The 26,716-nt window shown below is 37.2% G+C and overlaps 4 protein-coding genes across 4 annotated transcripts in view; 2 read left to right on the plus strand and 2 right to left on the minus strand.

The window, feature by feature from the left end:
- Positions 1 to 344: 344 nt before the first annotated feature.
- Positions 345 to 3,804, plus strand: LOC141350379 (uncharacterized). Its single transcript, XM_073855459.1, has 9 exons — positions 345 to 1,306; positions 1,444 to 1,571; positions 1,683 to 1,998; positions 2,098 to 2,177; positions 2,417 to 2,469; positions 3,194 to 3,233; positions 3,309 to 3,376; positions 3,489 to 3,578; positions 3,669 to 3,804. The coding sequence occupies exons 1-9, from the start codon at positions 1,165 to 1,167 to the stop codon at positions 3,802 to 3,804; spliced, it is 1,053 nt and encodes a 350-aa protein (XP_073711560.1). The 5' UTR covers positions 345 to 1,164.
- On the plus strand, positions 3,789 to 7,141 carry LOC141350381 (G2/M phase-specific E3 ubiquitin-protein ligase-like). The gene is made up of 5 exons (XM_073855461.1): positions 3,789 to 3,974; positions 4,149 to 4,327; positions 4,467 to 4,639; positions 5,780 to 5,994; positions 6,742 to 7,141. Exons 1-5 carry the CDS (start codon positions 3,815 to 3,817, stop codon positions 6,975 to 6,977), a joined length of 963 nt encoding a protein of 320 aa, XP_073711562.1. The 5' UTR covers positions 3,789 to 3,814; the 3' UTR covers positions 6,978 to 7,141.
- A 417-nt stretch (positions 7,142 to 7,558) lies between these two features.
- LOC129437604 (uncharacterized) lies at positions 7,559 to 9,754 on the minus strand. The gene is made up of 3 exons (XM_055195854.2): positions 8,452 to 9,754; positions 7,974 to 8,192; positions 7,559 to 7,889 (listed from the first exon to the last, which is right to left on the minus strand). Exons 1-3 carry the CDS (start codon positions 9,279 to 9,281, stop codon positions 7,682 to 7,684), a joined length of 1,257 nt encoding a protein of 418 aa, XP_055051829.2. The 5' UTR covers positions 9,282 to 9,754; the 3' UTR covers positions 7,559 to 7,681.
- A 150-nt stretch (positions 9,755 to 9,904) lies between these two features.
- The window catches only part of stxbp6l (syntaxin binding protein 6 (amisyn), like), a 46,902-nt gene continuing 30,090 nt past the window's right edge, over positions 9,905 to 26,716 (minus strand). The window contains exons 6-7 of the mRNA XM_073855460.1: positions 13,878 to 14,050; positions 9,905 to 13,623 (exon numbers count right to left, since the gene is read on the minus strand). Coding sequence (XP_073711561.1) covers positions 13,603 to 13,623; positions 13,878 to 14,050 — 194 coding nt within the window. The 3' untranslated portion in view covers positions 9,905 to 13,602. The remainder of the gene's footprint in view (positions 13,624 to 13,877; positions 14,051 to 26,716) is intronic.

Raw genomic sequence — 26,716 nt, forward strand, 5'->3', positions numbered from 1 at the left:
GACCCAGGTCCAAGCCTGCCCCATGACCCAGGTCCAAGCCTGCCCCATGACCCAGGTCCAAGCCTGCCCCATGACCCAGGTCCAAGCCTGCCCCATGACCCAGGTCCAAGCCTGCCCCATGACCCAGGTCCAAGCCTGCCCCATGACCCAGGTCCAAGCCTGCCCCATGACACATGTCAAAGCCTGCCCCATGACCCAGGTACTAGACTGACCCATGACCCAGGTCCTAGCCTGCCCCATGACCCAGGTCCTAGCCTGCCCCATGACCCAGGTCCTAGCCTGCCCCTTGTCCCATGTCCTAGCCTGCCCCATGACCCAGGTCCTAGCCTGCCCCATGACCCAGGTCCTAGCCTGCCCCATGACCCAGGTCCTAGCCTGCCCCATGTTCCTGGACCATCCTGGCCATATGACCCAGGACCTCTCCTGAACTGCCCTGCCTTCGCCAAGAGGTCCTGGCCCGCCCGCCCACCCTCTATTGGACTGTATGTTTTGTTTGTTGGGCTCCGGGAGTCGCCCTTTAAAGGGGGGGTTCTGTAATGGTTTTGTTCTGTGTTTTCTTGTATTCTGTGTATTTTGGTATTTTGGACTTTTATTTTGACATCCTGTTCTGTTCTGGCTTTTATTTTGAAATACATCCTGCCATGTTTCACTTCACACTTCCTGTCTGTTTGTATAAAGCCACTTCCTGTACTCCAATTCAATGCTGATTATTACATCGCCCCAACCTGTCTGTATATCTGCCTGTTATCTGTTTATCTGTATCTGTATCTGTTACCTACTGTGGCCGAGAAGTGCGAAACAACATTACAATGTGTGAAACACTTTTACGAACCTCGAGACAAATTTACATTTTGGAAAACATTTTTACGTATCATAAAACACATTTACATTGGGGAAAACACTTTTACCAAGGACGAAATAAATTTACATTTTAGAAAACAAATTAACAAGACGCAAAACAGTTTTACCAGTCCCGAAACAAATTTACAATGACAGATTCTAGCGGAAAGGGAATGTACCACTCACCGGAACTGACGCTATACCCACACACCGGAAGTGACGCGGTGACATTGTGTTGTTGGTGGTAAGCGGCAAATTCGGTTTGTGGTGGAGTAAATAGCGAAAATAATTTAGTGGGCGTACAGGTAGGACTGCGGCTGAGGTATGTTTTGTCCGTTTTGTGGCAAACACATGAGCACCGTAACGCGGTTTTGCTTCAAGTGTGGTCGGTCTTTAGAGTTTATGAACGACATGGACCAGACGGAAACACCGGGGACGTCTCGACAGACGGACAGTGCTAAGCAAAGTAAGTTAAGTTTTCATTTTTTAGTGTAGCAACACGCTAGATATCTGAGGCCATTTGAATAAAAATATGTAATGCTAATACTTATTTTTTTGAGTGGCTAATAACTTTGTTTTGAAACGGAACTCTGTCCATTTCAGCAGAACAACAACCATGCCCATCATACAAACATTTCATGGAGTACAGAAGCTCAAAGTCAAAAGAACGGCAGTCTTTTAACTATGGGCCAAAAGGAAGGTTTAAGCCTAAAGAAAAAAAACACGTCCAGGTAAGTTGTACTGACCTATACATTTTGGAATGCTCTATATGTTTTTTTGTGTATGTGTATATTTATTTTACCTATGTATACATTCATTATATATCTTTGTTATTTTACTAGATAAATGTAGGACTAATGGTGCCACATGAAACTGATGGAACCGATTTAAAACCTCTAAGAGGGAAAACACTCCCGTTATTTACAGACCCGGAGGTAGCAGCACCTGATCTACTGAAACAAGCTGTACAGAAAATGAGAACGTTTAACAAGGACATGCACGAAGGACCATACGTCCTTTTGTATCCAGATTGCTCAGAGGTGGTCCATGTGCCTGGGTCAGAAAGGCCATTCAAATTGGCAGAATATAAAAAGGAAATAGGAAAGGCATATTCCAGGATCACTTTTTTCATTTGCCTGGAAAAACACTATAAAAGAGGTTAGTGGATCTCGTGATTCAATATTTGTACATATTTTGATACTCTGCTGGTAGATAGATAATGTTTGTTTGTTTTTTTGTTTGATTTATTTTTTTCAGTGGATGATACTACAGACTCTGATTCTGAAATTGTCATCACAACAAGGAGCACAGCTGAATTCAATCGAGCTGACACTTTGGTACATTAGTATTAGTTATTTATGTATGTATGTTTGCATTTATTTATTAGATGTGCATTGGATTGCATAACATTTTTGTCCTGGTCAATAATTTAGTGAAAAAAGGTTTGTTTTGATTATTTCGCAGTAACTATTATACAGTAACACAGGAAACCATTCAGCATATATGCTGTATGTGGTAATGGAACAATAATGGAAGCTGCTGAAAATTGTTGATCATTTTATCCTTTTCCTTTCAGGTTTTTGAACCACAAAATCGAAGTACTCCCAAACTCAAACTGGAAGATGAAAGGTAGGTGTTGCACACTTGTACACAAAGGAACTTTCAGGCATGCATGAGTTGAAATTATTTATTTACTTCTTGACTGGAAATAATAACTATTATCTTATTAGGCTACAGTGCTTTGCTAAAGGGCAATTATTTTTTTCATTTAACTCATTTAATTGTGATAAAACTACTAGCAGATAATGTCACTACCGGTACTTATTCACATACACATTATACATTTATATTGCGGTTTTTGAGCTGTTTTACCACTTTTGTTCACCTGGAAATACAGCAAGACCATACATAATTTTAACGTTGCTGCATGCTTTTCTAGTAGTAATCAACCAAAAGGAATCTTGGCTGTATCTTGGTGTATGCATAACGTTTACATGATTTGACTGTAGGCCTGAAGGACACCTGCTGGTTTTAAGATGTCTAAAACTTCTATTGTAGCCCAGAACACCTTGGACACTAGAAAAGTTTGTATCTCATTTAATCAGTTTTACTCGCTGACAAGGCTAGATGCCAAATTGCATGAGAGTACTTTTAAATAATCAATTTTTTAAGTTGTTGATGTGATCAGAGAACTCGCTCTGTTGAACTTGAAACAGAAAAAAAACATATGTGTAATGGGATTTATAACAAAATAATCTTTCATTTATAAAGTCTTGGGTTGCCTCTTTTACTAAAAACTAGATTATAGACTTTATCATAAAGCTAATAATTTTTATGTTTTATCATGATTTAGAGATGCACCAGGACATTCATCAACAGTTCAGCCAGGACAGGTAATAAGGCAGACTGATACCATGACATTTTGTGCTTTCATTGTTGTTGTTTCAAACATTTTTATCTTTTTTCAGATATTAATATCTGATGCTGAGGATCTGGATCCACCTGAAGAAAATCCAGAAAAAACTTCTTGCTACAGGTAAAAAAATAATTATCATAATGACTGACTTTAAATTTATTTAACTGATAACATGGGGAGGACATTTTGGTTTGTAAGATGTTTTAACATGAAAATGATAATTTCCCAACAGTAAATACACAGACCTGTATTCACCAAATGTTGAGCAAGAGGACGAAGAGCTGGTTGCTGTCAGTGTGAAGAATTCTCAACACACAGTAATGTAATATGACAGCTTTTGAATATAACCTTCCTGTTTTTCACTGTACTGTAGTTCTGGTATATCTGGATTATACATTTTTTGTCATTACAGGGATGAGACCGGTATTACATTACCTGACATTGTAGCAAACCTGGCACTTCCTATTGATCACAAAAAAGTCAGTCGGTTCAACATCTCAAGGGCTAATGTATGGGATGGGGCAGTCAGAGGTTTCAACATATTCTGAAACCTGTGACATGCTTGTCAAATTTACTGATGATATTGGTGCTTTGGAAGAGGCAATTGACACTGGTGGTCCAAGAAGAGAGTTTTTAACTCTACTAATGAAACATCTAAAAGACCGGCCCATTTTTGATGGACCAGAAGGACATCGATTCTTGGTCTACAATGCAAATGGTATGCATATGGATTAGATGTTAACTATAGTCTACTAATGGTTGTTTAATGATCATTGACCATATATTTATGTCATATGTCATATATATGACAAACATAACATGACAAATGCGTGTATATTACAGTATATAATGCATTGTTTGTTTTAATTTTGCAATATGAATTCATTTACAGCTGTTAGGGAGGATGAATACTACCTGGCAGGAAAGATAATTGCTGTGTCAGTTGTGCATGGAGGTCCAGGACCCCATTTCCTGTTGAAAGATCTTGTACATTATCTTGCAGGCCAGCCTTCATTCAAAGCACCAATTAATTTAATTACTGATGAAGAAATAGGGAAAGCTTTGCAAGAGGTAAGAATAGCATAAGGTTACGATATGGTAGGGCAGAGTTTTACATAGAGTACTTCAGTGTTTTGAGACCTTGTTTACTTCCTATATGAAGTACAGAATTATTTTCTGGGGTGTTTATGTCCCTTTTTGTGTGTTTCAGATTGAGAATGCTGCTTCATTGAATGCTCTGCGCGAATGTATGATGACACACAGCACAATGTTACAGACAGCAGGTTGTCTGAGACATGTGGCTACTGTGGAAGAAAAGAGAGAAATTGTTTCTGACTACCTCCAGTGGTATATTATTGACCGTAACTCATCTGTAATTGACAGGTAAGATGATAGTTGTAGAAATGAGACTTTCTATTTTTATGCATTTATAGAAGAATTTTTAGTTTGAAATACATTGAGTCCCCATCTTTGGTTTATGCAGGCATGTATGTGACAGCATTTGTAACTTTTTTTAAACTAAATTTCAACTGATATGTGATGTCAAACTACAGTGTCTTCGTTAAGTCTACACACCTTATAGATTCAATTTAAAATAGATATTAATATTGTTCCTTGTGAATCTACACACAATACATCATAATGACAAGCCAAAAACAGAAATTAGATATTAAGTTATTCCTCCTGACTGACTCCTCCATAGAGTTAAAATCAGTCCAGTTACACCTTAAAGTGATCCATCCACCTCTACTGCACATCTGACAGCAGAGTTATGGTTTGAGGCTCACTTGATCCATCAAACCCTTGATGACTTGCTGCTGTTTATCCAACCACATGCTCCATACTCTGCCAGTGTCATTTACATCTGAATCTATTCCTGCCCTTATTGGTGTGGTGGAAATTACTAAATGGTTGGGTCTTTGTATATTATTGAGTGTGGTTATCTGTAATGTGTCTTAAGATGACTCTTGTTATGATTTGATACTATAAATAAAATTGAATTGAATTAAAGGGTTATATGGGTTATTATATAATATAAAAGCAGATAAAATATATAATATAAAGAGTGATATAATCAGATATAAGAGTGTGCTGATGTTAATGGGTGTGTAAAGCCAGACTGGAATTATTCCAAAGGTGGTTCAACAGCATACGGAGAAAAGGGTTTATTAACTTAAGTGAATGTGATATTTAATTTTTTTATTAGATTGGCTACAGTTTCTAAAAAAAACTATTTTTGCTTTGTCATTTATGTATTGTGTGTGTATACTGCTGAGTAAAAAGATTAGTATGACCATTTTAAATTAAATCTGTAACACAAAGTTTTGAAAAAGTGCATGGGGTGTGTTCAAGCTACTCAGCCGTGAAAATAGGGTTCTTTAAAATCAATTTTCAATACGACTAATTTCCCCCCAAATGTACGTTTGTTAAGGTGGATGGTAATTGTAGAGAAAAGAATATTCAATAGTTTTCTTTAATTTAAAGTCAATTGCCACTACAACAATGTTTGTGTTCACCCTGTAGATTCAGGGAGGGTCTTTCAGCCCTGAAGTTTTTGAATGCACTACAGCAATACCCTACTTTGCTGGCCCCTGTCCTGTGCCACTCTGAAAAGCAACTCACTGCTTCTGATCTGGAGATGCTCTTTAAACCTGACCTCAGTCCTTCTGGAAGCAGTCGAAGACTTAAAGAAAATAAAACCATGGGCTACTGGGCAGACTATCTCCTTGATTGTGAAGGTTTGTTGGTTTATTTGTTTTTTATAACTAGTTAAGAAAACACATGGCAATTAAAGCTACAAGCAGCATTTATCGTGGTTCAGGCATTTCCAGCCTTTAAGCACATAAGCATCAATAGACATTACGTTTTATTTAGCAATAATGTAACCACCTAAATCACAGAAGGCAAAGAAAATTACAGGCAACATTGTAGTTATAATAAATATTATCGTTTTCAAAGCTTTTTGAAAGTTATATTGCCAGCTATGGTACGATCTCCATGAAATTTTGCTGCTTCTTCCGAATGTTATGTGTCATATGCTCACAAATTTGTAAAGTTTTGAGTTTTTGTTTAGGATTTATAGGCGTTGGGTGTTTTGACACACCCATTTTCTAAATGATCCTGTTATGGCCAAATGGTAAAACTTTTTTTAGATAATTATCCTAGAGAGTACAGAGAATTGTACTGCACTGGTTTGGTTGCGATTTGGTGAAAAATTGAGGACTACTTTGCGCAAGTACATTTTTAAGATGATAGGGGTTTTTTGAGGAACAATTTGAATAACAGTAGTAGTTCTTGAGGCAAAGTCATTCAGTATGAGGATATCTATCAAATGATACGCACCACGTGATTACAGAGCTGTAAACTCTGTAAAAAAACGAATAAAAAAAACCCTAATAATAAAAATCTGTACAATTACAATAGGGTTTGAGCTCTTTAAGCCACTATATAACTAAATAATGTATCTGAATTGTTTTTCTTTGCAGAAGGCCAGGCTGCTGTGTCGGTGGAAGATGTCTTGATGTTTGCTACTGGGCTGTCTTCGCTTCCCCCATCTGGCTTGGAACCACTGCCACAAATAGAGTTCCTCGATCACTCTGTGTTCCCTATGGCAAATACATGCGCAAACTCCTTGAAATTACCACTCCTGGACTCATACACTTTGTTTAAGTCACAAATGGACTTTGGAATTCAAAATAGTCCAGGATTTGGCTGTTTTTAAGCTAAATTATGGATAAACCTTAAGACTCTCAAAAGGTTGTTGTTAAAGGGACAGTTCACCGAAAAATGAAAGTTCTGTCGTTTGCTCACTCTCATGCTGTTGCAAATCTGTATGAATTTCTTGGTTACACATGGGAGGATGTTTTGAGGGATGTTTGTGGCCAAACTGTTCGTAGACCCCATTTACTTCCATAGTAGTCTTGTTGTTTTTGCTACCATGGAAGTAAATGGGGTCCACAGACGGCCCGGCCACAAACACCCCCCAAAACATCCTCCCCCGTGTTCATCATAACAAACATTTATGCAAGTTCGTAACAACACGAGAGCGAGTAAATGACAGAATTTTTATTTTATGGGTGAACTATCCCTTTAAAGGTTCACTTTAAAGTGCAGTTGCCAAAATTGTTTTATAATATAACAGTATGTGAGCATGTTCTTTTCTCACTGTTAACATTTTGAAAATGTTTTAGATTTGTGACTCTCAAACTGTGATGCTTTGTGAATCACTGTTTTAGATAAAGAAACAAGTAGTGAAAGAAGTTTTGTTTTCTATACTACAAAAATTTTATAAATGTTCATTGCTATTTTGAATAATTTACTTCATACTTTAAAACAATCAAGCTGTGGGTGACAGATTCATAAACATTGTGTTCAGACAGACAGGACTATTCGACCACTACAAAAACCCCTCCTTTTTTGATCATTTCATAGCTGAGCCATTTCTTTTAGCTTCATGTACAGTTCTGATGCAGACTCCCAGTTCTCTGGCTTCTGTAACTGACTGTGTTCTATGGCAAAGTCCAAGTACTCCTGCATGTTTGGGTCTCCACAAGAAGTTATTGACAGGCTAGCCTCAGGAAAGGCATCCAGTTCAGTTTGTTCAATTTGAAATCCGCAGTCTCTCGAGCCAAACCTATGTTAAATAGAAAACATAAGCATTTTATTTAAGCCAAAACGTTAAAATAATACTTTTGTCTGTTTATTATCAAAGCATCACCTGTGTGGTAAGTAGTAGAGTTCATTGGGCATTCCTCCTGGACACGCTGCTGTTCTGGAAGGGCGAATCCTGTGACTGTTCCACAGTCTCACACACTCATCCAAGTCCTTTTGAATAACATCACCAAAGCAGTATCTCAATAGACACTGATGCTCATGACTCCCGTTGAAGTATCCAGCTTCTCTAAGGTCTGCAAATAACTCCATCCAGAACTGAGACCTATAGAAATTTATACAAATTGTAGTTATACTTTTAAGCATATACACATGTTTGAATAATAAAATAAGAGGTTAGTCGTAATGAAATTTATGGTCTGCATGTTTTGGTCATTCGATTTTCTATAAGGAACTACTTTTCCTTTGCGTGTTGTATCTGTTTTACATTTTGTATTGATTTTTATTGTGCTCGTTTTTCATTACTCGTTCCTGAGAAGAAAATCGAATGACCAAAGCAAGAATGCAGTATGAAGTCCACTTACCTTCCCTTTCTAAATATAGACCACCAGGACTCAATACGCTGGTTATTTATAGATGAACCGTACATGTGGCTGGACGCGCCAGAGTAGTAGTCACTGTGATGGTGGCGTAGCATGCATTGAATTGCAGCCATTATGCCGTTCTCAGTGCCGCAATCAGTCCTCAGTCTCATAGGGATGACACCGAGGTTTTGCACACATGAAATGAAATAGTGAGCAATCACTGTTGGGTTATTATTTGTTGGTCCACATTCAAGCCACAATACTTTACGTGAAAATCCATCTATACATCCCGATATGGCCAGACCAAATGGCTTAAGTTTATCGTAACCATCTGCGTGCCACATATAGTTGGGTCCCATTGAGTGGTAGGTTCTTCTTGTAAACCTTCTGCGTGTTCTACTCTCACACCCTCGAGGGTTAAGCTCCCGGAGCAAATTCATCACATCGTCTCTCCTCACTCGAAAATTGTACTTTTGTTTGAGTACCTGCCACATCGTGCGGTAGCCAAATAGTTGTCCAGGTCCACGAAGTTCCAATCTGATGGCGTTACACACGGAGTTTGGAGAAGAATAATCCTTTCGGCGGTACAACCCGGCTTCGTTTAGTTTACTTTTAAGAGTCCTCAAGCTGATGTTTACACCGTGTAGACTTGACATCATGTCCACGATTACAGCGTACGAGTGGCCCTCGTTAAAATATTGAACACATTGATTCAGTATGTCCCGTGTTTCCATCTGGTCCGTGTCGTTCAAAAACTCCAAACACCGACCACACGTGACGCAAAACCGCGTTACGGTGCTCATATGTTGGCCACAAAATGGACAAAACATACCTCGGCCGCACTCCTACCTGTACGCCCACCAATTTTTTTTCGCTATTTACTACACAACCACAAACCGAATTTGCCGCTTACCACCAACAACACAACGTCACCGCGTCACTTCCGGTGTGTGGGTATAGCGTCAGTTCCGGTGAGTGGTACATTCCCTTTCCGCTAGAATCTGTCATTGTAAATTTGTTTCGGGACTGGTAAAACTGTTTTGCGTCTTGTTAATTTGTTTTCTAAAATGTAAATTTGTTTCGTCCTTGGTAAAAGTGTTTTCCCCAATGTAAATGTGTTTTATGATACGTATAAATGTTTTCCAAAATGTAAATTTGTCTCGAGGTTCGTAAAAGTGTTTCACACATTGTAATGTTGTTTCGCACTTCTCGGCCACCGTAGTTACCTGCATCTGCCTGTGTTTGACCATTGCCTGTTTATTTTGGATTCTGCCTGTTTTGCTGCCTTCCTTGAACCTTAGCCTGTTTTTGGATTACGATTGTGGATTTACCTTTGGATTTGTTTGCTGGCCCTTTATGGGATTTTACAATAAACACCTTCTGCACATGGATTCACTTCTTCATCGCTTTCTTTAAAGCACCTCGTTACAATCATGCATAGCAGGCAACACCATGTGGATCACATTTAATTTATTAAGTAAAGGTGGGCAATTTAACTTGTTTTTCTTAAATCAGTGTCACAAGACAAGAACACAGTTACAAACAAACAAAATTTAGTTACAAATATATTAGGAAACTCAAGGAAGGAAACCAAAAGCAGGCTGCACTGAATACGCCATCACCAAACAGTGTATTCAACTTAAAGCAAAAAATACCCTTCTGTTTTTTTTTATTGGACAGGTTCATGTGCCTGCTACAGACAATCACAAAATGGTTTCTCACATCAGTTATCAGCCCAGAATTAGATACATACATTAGTTACACTAGACACTTAACATTTTTGACTGAACAAGACTTTTATCCACAAAGAGACTTACCAAGACTTTTAAATACATAGACATTGTGTTCACAATGAGCTTTCAGTATTTGTCAGCATCTCTTATAAACCTCTAGGAAGCAGATTTAACCAGCATCATGTGTTAATATATAAAAATGAGGTACAGGCAATATTAAAGTACACAATCTATATTTGAAGAGTTTCGTTGCAAAACGAGATAAATCCATTTTTTAACATTTTTGTCAAAACATGTTTATTATTACGTTATCATGTTAAAATTTTGTTTTATGGTGCTACTTAGCTGTATTTTTTTAAATCATGAAGGTTTAAATCAAAACAAACAAGATTTCTGAACACTTAAAAAAACTGTGGTTATCTCGTTTTGCAACGAAACTCTTCAATTATGTCTCTGTGTTACTGTATATCCATAAATATTTGGCATATTTCTTGTGTAAAATTACATGCCAGTCATTTTTATTTTTCACATTACAAACAAAATTTATATCCCATAATGCTGAGGTGATCGAAACAATAAAGGTCACATTCTTTCAAATTAAATTTTCTCCAAGGGTGAACCAAGGTAAAGCTAAGTTGATACACACTGATCTAATCAACACCAACAAACTTGCCAAAAAAAATTAACGCAATTTCAAATTATTAATATGCTCCCTATATCTGCAAGTTGTTGCTGTTTGTTGGTGCAGTATGAAAGCAAGAGTTGTTATTCACAACACTCTAAAAGTACAGGCCAATTAAGAATGTTGATACAGTATTTGTTGTTGTTTGTTGATGCAGTGTGAACTACAAGTAGTGTGTTGCAAATCAAAGATCAGACATTCATGATAAAAACTTTGTAGTTCCCAGGCACGTGCACACATAGACATCAAAGGGGGCTTGAGCACCTGCCCTTTTTGTTCCTGGAGCGAAAGTACCCTTTTCTTCTGGGGTGCTTTTTAATTTAAAAAAAATATATATATAATCTTTATTCATATAACAACTGATGTCCGTCTGTTTCTTGTGTCTTTTAATATTTATACTTATTTAATTTAACATGAATTCATTTAGGAATCATTTAAATGAGATTTAAACTCTTATAAAAAGAAAAATACCGTTATTTGTGGTACACAAACGGTTAACAGATGAGTCCCGCCTCCAAAACTCACATCGCTAATATGATTGGCTTTACCTTTCTTAAGTCCCGCCTCTCTAACCTACTTCGCTTTATGATTGGTTTGTCTATACTCTTGTAATGTAGGCGGCTGCATTTGCATTTAGAAGCGCCAAAGCTCAGCCTGAATGAGACACGATGTGCATGATTATGCAGGCAGGCTATAGGTAAGTGTGTGAGGAAGAACACATTCTTATATTAACAGTTTTATGCATAAAATATTGGACACGTTGTTACACATAATGATTCAGGGACATTGTATTCCATGGCAAGCCCATATTAACTTGAAGAGTTACAAACTTGTAACCGTATAGTGTACGTAGTTTAAACAGACTGCTCATAAAATAATAAAGCCCAAACAATAAAATAATTGCTAACTACAGTAGTAAGCTTTTTTTTGTTTGAGTTTTTTTGTAATGGCTGTTAAATAAGTAGCCTATAATGTGTTATACTGGAGTGCTGTAGTAGATTGAGAAAAATCTGATGGTTCAGTATTTTACTTGCCTAGTCAGAATTTTCACTGACATCACAAAAAATTAAAATATAATATACAAATAAAATAAACCGAATCTATATTTGTTGTTTCTGACATGTGTAGCCCTAATACATATGAAACCTAAGATTAAAGGTGCCAAAGGATGTGTTGCCATAATATGTTAAATTGTTATTTGATAATTACATAGAAGGTATGTGGCTTTATTAAGTGCAAAAAATATCCAAAAACGTTTTTACATGTCCATTTACAACCCTAGGATTTGTCATTTGAATGAAATGGTCTATTTTTGCCCTAAAGGGTCATGAATAATAATGTTGAGCTCTGCTCTGAGGCTCATGTCAGAAGCTCACATTAGTAAACAGACCTTATATTTTGAGCCCTTTTCAAAAATACAAAAAATACAGATTTTGAGTAACAACTAATTGTTAACTAATAGAACTTCAGCTAAACGCTAGCATATAGCATTTATTGGCATGTAGCGCTAACTCAGGAGTCACAACTTTGTTTTTAGTATTTTAACAAATTTGTAAATTAATGTGTAATTTAATGTTGGGGCGTACTTCTCAATTTACATCAAGAGTCTGTCCCCCTGACAGCTTAACTTCTATACGTTACATTAGTAATACGTTTGCTTATAATGTTGATTTATAGCCGCAGTAATTTTAGCTGCTTGTGCTATCGTGTATTATGTTGTGCTATCTGTCGATTTTCTGTGCTTTTCACTGCATCTATTATGTAAAGCTGCTTTGATACAATTACCAAATTGTGAAAAGCGCTATATAAATTGAATTGAATTGAATATATATATATATATATATATATATATATATATATATATATATATATATATATATATATATATATATATATATATATATATATATATATATATATATATACACTTTTTTCATTTAAAAAAAGAAAAAAAAAACATAATTATGAGAAGTGCCCTTTATTTTACTTGAGCCCCTGCCCCTCAAAATGTATGTGCACGTCCCTGTCCATACACATTTTTATTGCTAAGTGCTAAATCCTATTTCAAGAGAAAGTAATTTGTAATTTGTTAGATCCCATGAAAGTGAAAAAAGATAAGATCATAATACACATATCAGCATTTGGAGTGGATCAGTAAAAGTTGTCCTTAAATATTTTACATTACCCATTCTAGTCTTAGGACAACTTTAATAAACTTTTTTGATCCATTTCAAATGTTGGCTAGTATAGTAATATTATGACACATATTTTACAAAACAAACATAAATTAACCTCAACTTGATCCACATGAGGGATTGAAAAACAGGTCCAACTGTTCACTTCTGTTTGTTCAGGTCCAACAAACAAGTATACTTATTTTCATTTTAGTTTTCACTGAGCAAATTAGACTGAAAAAAGCAAAAGGAAAACACTAATGCAATTTCAGTAGGGAGGAATTGCTTTAGTTGGCTATATTATTTTAACATCCACAAGTCCACAAATCTGTCTTCTGTGTGATCTCATTCAGCCAGACTGAAAGCCATGACACCCCTCACAATTGTTTGATTAAAGCATCCACTTTCTAAAAATATAATTAAAACTGCTTTTATCAAAGGATTGCTTGCAGGTAACATCTTTAGGTTCACTGTGAAAATTAGATGGTTAAAAGCTTTATATACAACTACCAATGATTAAAAGCTATTTAAAATGTTTATTGGCAATCCGTCCTGAACACTTCTAAATCTGCTTCAGAGCCAGCTGGGGGGGAATCGAAAACAGTGTTAATCATACTTTCTTAAATTAAAACAAAAATAAAAAATTACTGTAGACCACACTTTCCTTTACTATGAATTATCATACAAATTTAGCCATTAGAAATTTTTATAAACAAGGAAACAAACAGGTTCAGTTTTTCAAGAACCAATTTTTTCAGATTAATTAGTGATTATACCACATAAAATAGACAAAAATGACATAAATAAAAATGTGTGTAGGCCCTTTGATTAGCTAACCTTCTGAGCAGCTTCTGATTTGGCACCACGAAACAGCTGGTTGTTCTTATCGTCAACCTTCATCAAACGCTCTCCACGCTCACTTAGAACCTGACTAGCCCTTCGCATCACATTTCCCATCTTACTTACCACTGGAGGGGAGGGGCTACTCTTAGATGTTTTTACAGCTGGTCCTGTAAAAAAGAAAATGGGTCATGAACTCTCAGTCAAGTCTAAAGCTCAAGTCTAGAATCTATTTTTTAACATTTACTTTAGGTTTTTTCATTTCCCCAAAACTAGGAAAAAAGAAAAAAGACCCTATAACAAAACAAACAGAACATTTCAGGGACAGATGCAAAAAAAATATATTTTTATAGACAGGTAATGCTTAAGCTGGATACAGATTTGTATATGTTGTAGAGTCACTAAATCCTATTAAAATATATTAAGATAAAATATCTACTAGCCTTATGATTTATGTGTACATTATAACAAGAAAAATAAAGTGTATTACCTGATTATTGTCACCTGTCTAATAAAACTTTAGGCACTATATTAAAAAAATTATCACAACATATCCTCCAACCCATACGATTGCTTTGGTCGTTTGTCTATTTCACCAAATACGACCAATAGATGCATTTACTAAATTAGCGCCTCTACCGGCAGCAGGTGAACTTATTTTATTAGGGTATCAAATTATATTTTGGGGTATAATTTTGCTATGAGAACATGTACTGGGATAAGATTTCCAATTTAAAAAGCCAGTATTAATTGTATTTTATTACACATTACACTATCCAGGCATTTAAAGCAAATAACGTTCCCATTTATTTATTATATGATATAAACACAGCATACAAAACAGTCACAACTTTTTTTAAATGTACTTAAAATATTTCAAGTGTACAGAGGTCAAACAATCGATTTATTTTAAGAAATGATGCAAAAGTGATGACAATCCACTGTAAATATCAGATCCGGACGTACTGATTCATAATGTCATGTATGTAGTCAAGTGGTCAAGTGCAAAGACAGCAAGTGTGGTTATTTGGATGCAGCCAATGTTTCTGAAGATCCTCTTTTTGGTACTAAAACAATGTTGCTCTACCTCACTCATTCTTTTTAGATTCTGTTTCCTTCTGTGTAACTTCCCCGCGAAAGCATCTGCTGTACCAGTGGAGAGAACACAAGCACATCCGGCTTGCGCAATACCCGATGTGACGTCAAGACGTCAGCGCAGCCGCTGTTAGTGATTGCGTGTTGTCGCGAGAACTGGCAAGACTGCGTCTTTCCTCTTTGAAAATATAATTACCTGAATCGTAGAAAGGATTGTTTGGGGGTCGAATCGAGATCACAGTATTTTAATGATTAATCGTGCAGCTCTACTGGTTGTACAATCTCCATGTTGGACCAGTGTCAGCGTGTGTTCTCAGAGGAGACGTATAGGCTGGGCGGCTGGCCAGGCATCCCACGTGCCCTCTCAGGTGAGTCAGGGTCCTATACCAACTTTCCCTTCTTAAATGAATGAGTTGGTACCCCTTCCATGACTTGTCTTCTCTGATGGAAACTGGGCGGAGCAGTTATCATTGGCTCAAATTTTAACTATTTGACTTTTTCTCCCCTCTCTCAGTTGGTACAGTGTTTTCCCCAGCAGGGGCGGGTCTAGACAATTTTTCATGGGGGGGCCGGACTGGGGCACAGACTTAGAGAGGGGTGGCACATTTAAATACATATAAACAGTGAATTAGTGTAAATTGCCCTACATTGAAGGTAATAATACTGTATACTGTATCCTGATACATTCAGTACATTTAAACCTCCTGATGTGTATTTGTTTTAACCTCCCTCTGGTCTCTGCATGTAATACACATACCTTGGTTTGCAGAAAAGTCAGTGGACTGATGCTGCGTCTTCCTCTCATCCCTCTCCTCATGCCTTTCTGCTTCTATCTCTTTTTTCTTCAAAATAAAGAAATTCTTTTTTGAGACCTTTTCATTGGTCCTATTGCCTGTATCTGACTGTCTGTCTGTCCCTAAAGAAGTAATAATGCATTTTTCTCAGTTACTTTGTCAAGTCATAAACTAAATTATTTCCTAAAGTTGAATGTTGTCCGCATATCATCTTAATAAAGATATTACATTTGGGTGTATTAAATGGCATATTGCACAGAGCCCCAGTGAGTTAATGTATAGAAAAAAATAATGTTTCCTATGTTGTTTTCTTTAAATATGCTACTGAGGCTGTGGTCTGTTGCATGAAGCTATTTGAACAACAAACTCTTAATTTTTAGAATTCAGAGTAAGTTTGGAGTCGACAAATCCAGATAAATCCAAACTGGTTTAGATCAGGATCAGATGTTGGACAATGCTTGGTTTAAACTTTGTGTTTTATCCAGAGTTTGCAAAGCCTGTGCACCTGAAAGTGAAACCAGCTTCATGCAACAGAAAATGTACTTAACAAAAGGAAAACAGTTAATAGCAATGAAAGTTTAGAGGCTGAGGAAATTGTAAACGTTTATTCATAGTCGTATGACATGTTAATGTTTTTGCATGCGCCGAATCAACGCAAAGCTCTCTCCGTGTCGACTATTGAGGGCACTTGTCGTCTTAAATAAACCCGCGCACACACAGACGCCGCATCTAACAGTCACTCCACATAAAAACGTTACGTTGTTTTTCATTGATCTATTCCATACACTGAGACACAATAGCGCAACTCTCGCGATCGAATCGCATGCGGGTCGAAACGTGGGTTGTGATCCGTATGGATAAACTGCGATCTGTCACACCACTATTTAGGTATGTGACAAAAAAATATAAATAGTAGAAAATTCATATAAAATTATAACCATATGATAGATAATAAAAAGAACTTTAACGTGGTTTTTAAATTATTAAAATCAGATAATTATTAAGAAAGTTATGGAATTTTTTTACTCGAAAATTAGGGGGCATTTTTGTACCCAATTAAAACGATAAAACTATGAAAAACTGTGACCTCTTCCGCTTGACCAAACACTTTAAAATATCATAACTTCCTCATTTCTTGGTCTATTAGCATAATTCAAACACCACATTGTAGGTAATTAAAAGCCCAACAAGATGACATCTTTTTAAAAGATATAAAAATTTTATTATTTTTGATTAACCACTAATTAATGAAACCGAGAGCATCAATCCACGCATATCTTTCCATATGAAATCAAAGCCCTTTCAAATAAAAGCTATATTTTTATATATTAAAGAAACATTTCATTGTTTCTTTAATATTTCTTAATTGACTAATAATGCTGGCGAGCAATTTAAAATGGTCAGATATTATTAATACATTAATTGATGATTATGTTATTTATCATTAATAAATCAATAAATGCATGCATGTTGCATGCATGTATTTATTTATATGTTTGACAAAATCATGCCAATAATGTAATCTAGAGATTCTAATCCTTCATGATTACTTTGAAAAATACTGCACGGATTGATGAAAACTGATAAGTTTTGGAAGCCAATATGATTGAATGGGCGATTCTGCTTTTGACTACAACGTCACTTGCGGATCTTAAAAAAGCACATGCGAATGTTACAATCAATCCCAAACTTCACCTCATTCAAGTTAAATGTATATTCTATCAAAAGTATTTGGTTTGAAACAAAAAAATACTCAAAATTTTGCTTCGCTTATAACTTTCTTCTTACCACAGCGATCTTGGAAATTCGAACGTGAGAATCAACTTGAGGAAGTAATTTATGTCACTAGTATATGGGCTTTAGAGGTATTCACAAAGCAAAGATATGACAGATTTCCTAAGTAACCAACGCGTCTGGCGCTGAATACCTGCTGGGAACATAGCCATGGGAACAAAGCGCTCGTGCGTATTACGTCATTTTGTCACATACCTACACTATTTATTACAAACGCAAAGGCAAACGTGACTTTATATATAATTTTAACGTACCGTTAGGTTGTCTTCAACTTTAGTAATGAGCATTCTCGACAGTAACAGAGAGGACTTAGCCCTAACTTACTAATCGTAGCTTTCCACATTTAAGGAAACATAGCTGACTTACCAATGACTTTGTTATCCTTTTTCACCATCTGCATAAAACTCCTTTCTCCGTCCTCTGTTTTTTCCCTTGTTTTTCTTGGTGCCACCACCGTTCGTTACTCTAAGTGTGCGCCTACTAATTGACTCCGATAACAACATGTCATGGTAGAGTGGTTCCTCCCCAATGCGGACTTGCATTTTAATATTTTAAGCTAATAAAAAAATGTAATATAAATAAATCAAAGCCTTGTAAATATGAAATTTTATTTTAAGAAAAACAAAACCACTAGTACATAATTAATACTGACGAGACTGATGGAGTGGGAGGGGGGGCACTTGGGGTGGCCAATCAAATTGTGGGGGTGGCCCGTGCCCCCCCTGGCCCCGCCCCAGTTCCCCCCCGGTAAGCCCACTGCAATGCTTTGTCCCGGGTGTGAGATTCAGACACATTTAAGTCATGTGTTTTCCCCAGATGGTGAGATCATTGCCTATCTCCATACAATCTTCCCAGTTGGGTAAGGTATGGTGTCTTCTATTTCTTGCAAATTAGTTGGCACTTCCCAGTATTCTCAGGGTACTGACCCTGCGGTTAGGCCGATGTTAATGTAAATCTTACAAATTTGTATGAGCATTGTATGTGGACCGAGAAATAGCTCTTATAGCTTTCTTTTGTAATATCATAAGTTTCTCAGTATGAGTAGGGTAGGTATTATTCCAAATAAAATTACAGTAACTCAAATGAGGCTCAAACAGAGTCCTATATAGTGACAAGAGCACATCAGATGGGAGCACATGTCTCACTTTAAAGAACAAACCCACAAGTTTAGATAGTTTTTTAACTAGCTCATTAATATGTTCCTTAAAGTTTATAAATTGATCAATATGAATTCCAAGAAATTTTATTGCATCAACTCTTTGTATTGCTCTACCATCAATATTTAAATTAATGTCATAATCCATAGACTTATGACTACTTGATCGAAAAACAATATAAAAGGTTTTACTAATGTTTAGCGATAATTTGTTACATTTAAACCAGGTCTCTACTTCTGCTAATATATCATTTAGGAATTTTTCCAAATAATTCATGTTTGTATGAGATACAAAGAGATTTGTGTCGTCAGCAAAAAGTATTTTTTGAACATCACAGGAGCAAAATACAAAATCATTAATGTAAACGATAAACAAAAGAGGCCCCAAAATAGATCCCTGGGGAACCCCAAATACTATATTTTCTAATCCAGAATCTATACCTTTTAAGTTCACATATTGCCGTCTTCCACAAATATAGTCCCTGAACCACTGGAGAGCTACACCCCTGACCCCGTAGTGCGACAATTTATCAAGTAAAATTTGAAAGTCAATCGTATCAAAAGCTTTTGAAAGATCAAGAAAAACCCCAATACCAGCTTCTTTTCTTTCAAAAGCATCATTGATTTTCTCTACCAGATCTAAAATGGCCATACTTGTGCTGCAGTTCTTCCTAAAGCCATATTGTGACGATTCTAATATATTGTGTTTATTTAGGTAATCCACCAATCGTGCGTAAACCACCCTTTCTAATACCTTCGAAAATGTTGGTAGAATAGATATGGGTCTATAATTTTGAAAATCACTTTTATCCCCAGATTTGTATACTGGTATTATCTTTGCCACCTTAGTTTGACAAGGAACTACACCACACTGTAGTGATAAATTTATTATATGGGCAAAGGGCTCAGCTATTTCATTTACTATGGCTTTAAGGATCTTACTACAGATTCCATCAGCACCAGCTGTATAAGAGCATTTGATTTTATTAATAATGTTAGTGCCTTCCATTTTACAAGTAGGTCTAAAATAAAAAGAGTTTGGATAATTGTTCCTCAAGAATTTTTTATAAGTAGCACCCCCTGGTGGACCAAGTTGTTGGGATAGATTCTTCCCGACATAAGCAAAATATCTATTTAATCTGTCAGATAGGGGATCTTGTATAATATAGTTATCTGATTGGGTTGGCACAGCGGTGTCAGGGATAACCGAGGATTTATTACTACGGCCAAGTATCTCATTCAACACCTTCCAGGATTTCTTCTGATCCCCCGAAGCAGTTTTGAGACGAACAGTGAAATAATTCGCTTTGCTATCTCGTATTAAACTTGTTAATTTATTTTTATACTGTGTATATAAGATTTTATTATTACTATTTGGATTCTTCCTATATTGTTTGTAAAGTTTATCCTTTTTCTGGATAGACTTTAGGATTCCTTTAGTGATCCACGGATGAGATTCCTTTTTTTGTTTGAATATCTTTTCTGGAATAATCGCATTGATAGCATCAGTTAGTACACCAATTAAGAAATTATAAGCGTAATTAGGATCACTAGCATTATATATTTCATCCCAGCTTTTACTCTGGAGGTGTTGAATTAGATTTGCTAATGTTTTATTATTAAGAACTTTTACCTTCCTATCAATCCATGGATCAGATACTCTCTTTATCCAGTTTGTGAAAAAAACCACAGGATAATGATCAGAGATGTCAGAATATAATACACCTGATTTACAGTCAGTGTTTTGAATATTTGTTATAATATTATCAATTTTAGACCTACTACTCTCTGTGACACGTGTGTATTTATCAATCGTAGGAAAGAATGATGATGAGTAAAGCATATTTATAAAATCAATTCCCTTTATATCTTCTTTAGAAATGTCAATATTAAAATCTCCCAAAATAATACTATTTTTATTCATCTGATTTATACTAAAAAGAAGATTATCAAAGTGTATTCTGAATGTTTCATAATCAGAGTTTGGTGGTCGATAAATTATTCCAATAACGATAGATGAGCCATTTGACATTTTAACTTCTAGAAATAACGAATCGGTATAACCATCACTAACTGACAAATCATGGCGCACCTTAACAGAATAATGTGAATTTACATATAAACATACCTCTCCTCCAATTCTACCCTGCCTATTAATACAGTACATTGAGTATCCTTCTATTTTATAAATATCCAAGAAGGTTTGCTCACTCATCCAAGTTTCACTGCAACCAATTATATCAAAACTTTTCCCAATGCTAGCAAGAAGTGCAACAAGGTCATCATGATGTTTTTTAAGACTTCTAATATTTACATGAATTAGAGAAAAAGAAGTGTCATGATTTTGTTTTAAATCTTCAGGATTATAATAGTCACAGCTTATGCTGTTAGATGTACAGGAGTGCTGTTCAAATTCCTCATTTTCAATACTCCAATTTATATCTATCACTCCCATAATTTATGATAGAATCATATTCACACTTAATTATAGAAGTATATATCATACAGAAAAACCTGGGACCATATTCTCCTTTTTATTACAACACCCTGTGAGCACAAAAGAAAAAAATAACAAAACAAAGAAAAAAACATAAAGTTAAAGGAAGAGAGAAAACCATCTATTCACAGTATCCAGTTACCAACTCTCCGCTTTAGATGTATCATGTATTTCATAATACTTCTGTGCCCCATTCACACATAACTATCAGCAAAGAGACTAGAAGGGGCAAAAAAGCACTCATGATCACATTAATAAGTAAAGACTACTTTACCAGTCAAGTCAGGGTTGAAAGAAACGTTTTGGCCTTAATAGGGTCCTTGAATGACTTTTGTTTTTCGTTTACCTTAAATGACAGGATAGCTGGATAAGCCATCCTGAAACGTATGTTCCTCCTAATAAGTTCCGCACAAACCATGTTAAATGCACGTCTTGCAGCCCGAACCTCTGGAGGTACATCTGGCACTATGCGCAGTAACCGACCCTCATACTGAAGATTCCCAAGACGTTTCACTGCTGTCATTATCTTCACAACATCTCTAGAATGTTGAAGTTTGATGATCACGGCGCGCGGGCGATCCTCTTCAGGTACTCGAAGACCCCGATGAACACGGTCAATGGAAATAGCCTGGACGGGTAGCTGCAGGAGCTTGGGAATAAACACCTTGAAGAACGCGAGCGGGTCATTCCCTTCTATAGACTCCTTCAGATTTAACAGCCTGATGTTCTTCCGCCTCTGCCGGCATTCCAATTCCGATACTTTATCTTTCAGCTCCTTATTCACTTTTTCCAACGCGTCCACTCTGTCTTTTATCGGAGCGATGTCATCCTCCAGCTGGGAGATGCGCGTTTCAGCCTCGGCTTGGCGAGCAACAAGTGCTGTTGTCGTAGCCGCGACCTCATCAATACTCTTCATCATATTATCCACTTTAGTCTCAAGTTTCCCAAGCGACTCGTTTACTGATCGTAAAATGCGCTTACCCTCCTCAGCAACCGCCGCAGAAATACTCTTTAACAAAGCTTCAGTCATCAGAAAAGAAGTCCCTTCAGAGTTAGCGTTAGCACTAGCACCTATGCCAGTGTCAACTAACTGACTGGTCGCCCTCTCTGAGGCATCACGGTCTTTCGGCAGTTGTTTTGATGGTTTGGGCATATTTACAAAAGACCTTGTTTAATTCCCTGACATCAAAGTTAGAGTGCAATGATAACTTTGAGTGGAGAGAGTATCTACCGTCAACCTACTTCCTGTCCGCCATCATGCATGGTTCACCAATGTTAATAATGTTAGGTATGATGAAGATTACACTTGTATGTATCTTTCACAGTAACGGTTGCACTGTATAAAAGTGGCTTAAGCAAAGGACATTATAAGTGTTGCACACGTCTTGCACACAGCAGCAAAAAATGGGGAGCCTGTGCCCCAGTAGAGATTTATGTCTAGCAACGCCTCTGACAAGAATCATGCTTAATATTTTCTAAACCAGTATTTATTTTCATTTGAATTTTCTGATTGGCCCCCCTGACTGGTTCTTGGTCCCCCCTGTGCCCCCCCCCATTTATAAAATCCTGGAATCTCCCCGATGCTAAAAGCACGTTCTGGGCCAGGGGTGGGCATCGAGGGCCACAGTCCTGCAGAGTTTAGCTTCAACCTGAATGTCATTTCCAAACAGTCCTGAAGACTTCGATTAGATTTTTCAGCTGTGTTTGATTAGGGTTGGAGCTAAACTCTGCAGGGACACTGGCCCTCAGGACCAGGAGTTGCCCACCCCCGTTCTGGGCGCACAGAGATGTGGTGATACGCTCAAGAGCTAAATCTGGAAGTGGCGGTACTGAGTACCGGCGCATTCTGGCCCACTTAAAGCACTGTATAGGACAATGTGTATGGTAGAGAAATTTTGAGTGTTTTATCTTACAGATTAGTATAAATGTTTTATATGGTATGCTTTTAATGTTAAGGTCTACATGAATTAAGTTTTAAGTTTTAAGTTTTAAGTGGTCTCTCTGTTGCTTGCATATGAATGTGTTATTCCATAGCTGGGCCTGGAGGAGATAAGGGTGTCCATGGTAAGGATAGCAAATAGTTGTATGATGTGTTAGAGAACAAAGACACTGAGTTTTACCACCCATGGGAGGATTTATGTACCAGCTTGGAATGGTATAGAGATAAAGCCACAGCATCGCCAAGTTGTCATGAGTTATGAGAAGGAGCTAAGGGGCCTGAAGGTAAGAGTCTGCTGGGCATTGGGACAGTACAGAGTGAAAGAAAGGCAGGGCTACTTGACCACTATTGGACCACTATATAATATACTGAAAAACTCAGAACGGGGGTCATTGTCATTATCATTTTACCAGGTGTACACCCTATGACCAGTATTATGTTTCAAGCTGTCTGACACAATTCTTTAATACAATACTTTGAAGAGAATTTTGCATCTCAACCGTCTCTGATTCTCCTGAAAAAATCCACGACATTATTGGCGCTGCGAGCAGGGTTACAAGAGAGAACATTGGACAACCGAGTGGGATCGTTCAGAGGCCGTTCACGGTCGGGGGAGATGTTCTCCAACCTGAGTCGATTGTTTTGTCTTTGTTGGTGTTAAACTGCTAAGGCTGGCCAGCCGCTTGCTTCTTAAATTATAAGGTAAGCAAAGCGTTATAGCATTTTTTCACCTGCATTGATGAGATTTTTGACTCTTTTTGGAAAACACAGACAGCCCAGCGTTTTCATTTGAATTCCTGAATTCTCTCTGTAACTCATAAACTAACTAGTATTGCGATTAATGAGAAGGGACTTGTGGATGATATAACAAGATAAATTATCTCTAATAGGGAAACCTGGTCTTCTGAGTAGGTGTACTCTTATATGAGGGTCAAGAGGACCCAGCTGTGAAACAGTTGATGGAAATTAATATTAACATAGCCAAGAGGGCGTTGACTGTTAATAGCCAAGAGGGCATTTAATTATACTAAATTTAGCTGATTTTATGGACTCAAACTAAAACATTAATTTTGAAACTAAATTTTGTAAAGCCAGTGGGCTGATTTAAATAGATTATCTGAGATGAGTACGGATATATCTTTTTAAAGGAAAGAAAACCAGTGGGTTTGATTGTTAGTTGTTTTTTTGATGTAACTGGTTAAGTTACAAAACAAAAGTGAGATAAGAGAGAGATTTTTGTTGAGGGAGAACCAGTGGGTTGCTTAAACGAGTATTTGAGAGTAATTTATCGATGAACTTTGATACTATAAATTGCTCTATGAAACAAATATGAAGACTTTGCATAGTTTGTGTACCAAGGTGCTTAGAACGTGCAAACGAGGGTGAGCGAGAGAGACTAGAGTGAGGGAAAAACCAGTGGGTTGCTTGAGTGAGTGTTTATGAGGGCCTCTGTCGATGAACTATGATACTATAGAGAGCTCACTGATATGGACACAGTGTTTAAGGGTGCTTTATCGATGAACTGTGATACTATAAATTACTCTATCAAATAAACTCGGGAGAGACACGGGAAAAAGCTTCTGTCCAACTTAAAGTTAAGAAAGTGTTTATTAATTGTTGCATGGTAAGGACTTACCATAAGTAAATGGTTTTAAAAAAAAACGCCCCAAAAAAGGATTTCTGCATCTTATTTAACTCATATAAAAATGTTGATTTTGAAAGTTAGGGGTAAGAGTTATCCTGTGTGAAAAATATTGTCCGTGATTGAATGTCAGTTGTTACTGAAAACATTGAATTTTGGTGGAACCTGAAATCTTTATCAAATATTGAAAAGTCATTATTGAGTGTATTTGATTTAACAAAAGAAAAGTTAACAGAAGGAAGTTTAATAATTAAAACAGAAGACTCTGAGATCAATACAGTTACGTATACATTTAAAATAGCCCAATTAATCAGATGGATCTTTTTGTTAGTTTTAGTTGGCCTGAGATAAGAAGTTTTTCAGTTGTAAAATGTATGTGTCAAAGAAAATTGTGGGATATAAAGAACTGAGCATTGTAAGTGCTAAGTATAAATTTGAATCAAATCTTAAAAGTGGTTGTGTGACAGATAAAGTGATTGGTGAAAAGGAGATCATTTACATACTTGTGGGACCCTTTGTGATTTATTCCAGTTGCCTGACTGGAACATTTTATAGTGCAGAGAAGTGCATTGAATTATTGGTAAATAAATGAAGCAAACAACCATTCAGTGTAACATGGAAGCAGCAACAAAAGAATTAGAGCGTGCTATCACTGTGGCCCCAGTGGAATGGTGTAACTTACAAGACAAAGGTTTTGATGGTAAAGCATTGGCTAAGTGGTGTAATGATCTAAAATGGTATACCAGAAGTAACAAATATAAGAAAGGAGAGCAGCCTCCCTTTCACTGGCCAGAACAGGGAACGTGGAATAAAGAAAAAATGAAGAGTATGAAAATTTGGATGACTAATTATATAGCTAATCAGGATTTGAAAACCAAGAAAGATGGAAAGAAAGAGAAGAGGAAAGCTTTGTTAGATGGAATGGAATTGTGGAAAAAGCTACAGGTTGCTGGAGTAAGGAAGCTAACAGAGTGATTGCTGATAGAGAAAAGGTCAAAGGTCAAGAGCTGGTAAAGCGCAACGAAAGAATAGAAAAGACAAGATTGCTAGAACAGCCATGAGACACTGCAAACCAATTACCTGTGGTAACTAAAACAGTTAAGCCACCGCCCTATGCACCGCCCACTGCTCCTGCCTCCCTGAATCCATGCCCTCCCTCTACCACACACACAAACAGCCCTCCCCTCACTACTCTCTCTGAAAGTCGCCCTCCCTTCACTGCTCTCACTCCAGCCCCAACCACCCCTGTTCCTTCACCAAATGCTAGCACACTGTATCCAGTTATTAAAGGAACTATGCCGATTAAAGGGGAATTGGAAGTTGAGGGAAATGTGGAACTGTATGATGAGATGCATAGAGGCAAGGAAGGATCATTCAGTGAACAAAGTCAGGCAGAAGGAGGAGCTAGTCAGTATACCAGGAGTCAGTTAGAACATCTGGACCGTGACCGACGAATTGGGAACCGCCCCGCGAGTGACCTATCTACTTCGAGAAACTATGAAAGCGCCAATGAACTTGGCATGCAGGTATTTGCATAATGCCGGCGCCGCCCCGCCAGGTGCGTATAAAAGCCGCAGGTGCATAATACCAAATCAGCTATATTATTGCTGAGAAGCCGAGCAACAGTGCCCGGCCTTAAAACAGCAATGGAACAGCAAACTGTGGCGATGGGACGTAACGTCTCCATTCCCTTCCTTCAGGGAACGAGGGTTACATACGTAACCGAGACGTTCCCTTTCAGTGGGTCACTACGACGTCACATTGTGATCGACGAATTGGGAATCCCTACCAAAACGCCACTGCAGCTGAACCCTTCCAGTGCCTGCAAAAGCCCTCCGCCCTCCACATAAGGGGCGGAACCTAAGGCGAAATGCAGAAGGCCGGTCACTACCTGTTCCTTAACCCACGATAGTGAACCA

This window comes from Misgurnus anguillicaudatus, chromosome 18, assembly GCF_027580225.2.
Source record: "Misgurnus anguillicaudatus chromosome 18, ASM2758022v2, whole genome shotgun sequence".
NCBI classification, from domain to species: Eukaryota; Metazoa; Chordata; class Actinopteri; order Cypriniformes; family Cobitidae; genus Misgurnus; species Misgurnus anguillicaudatus.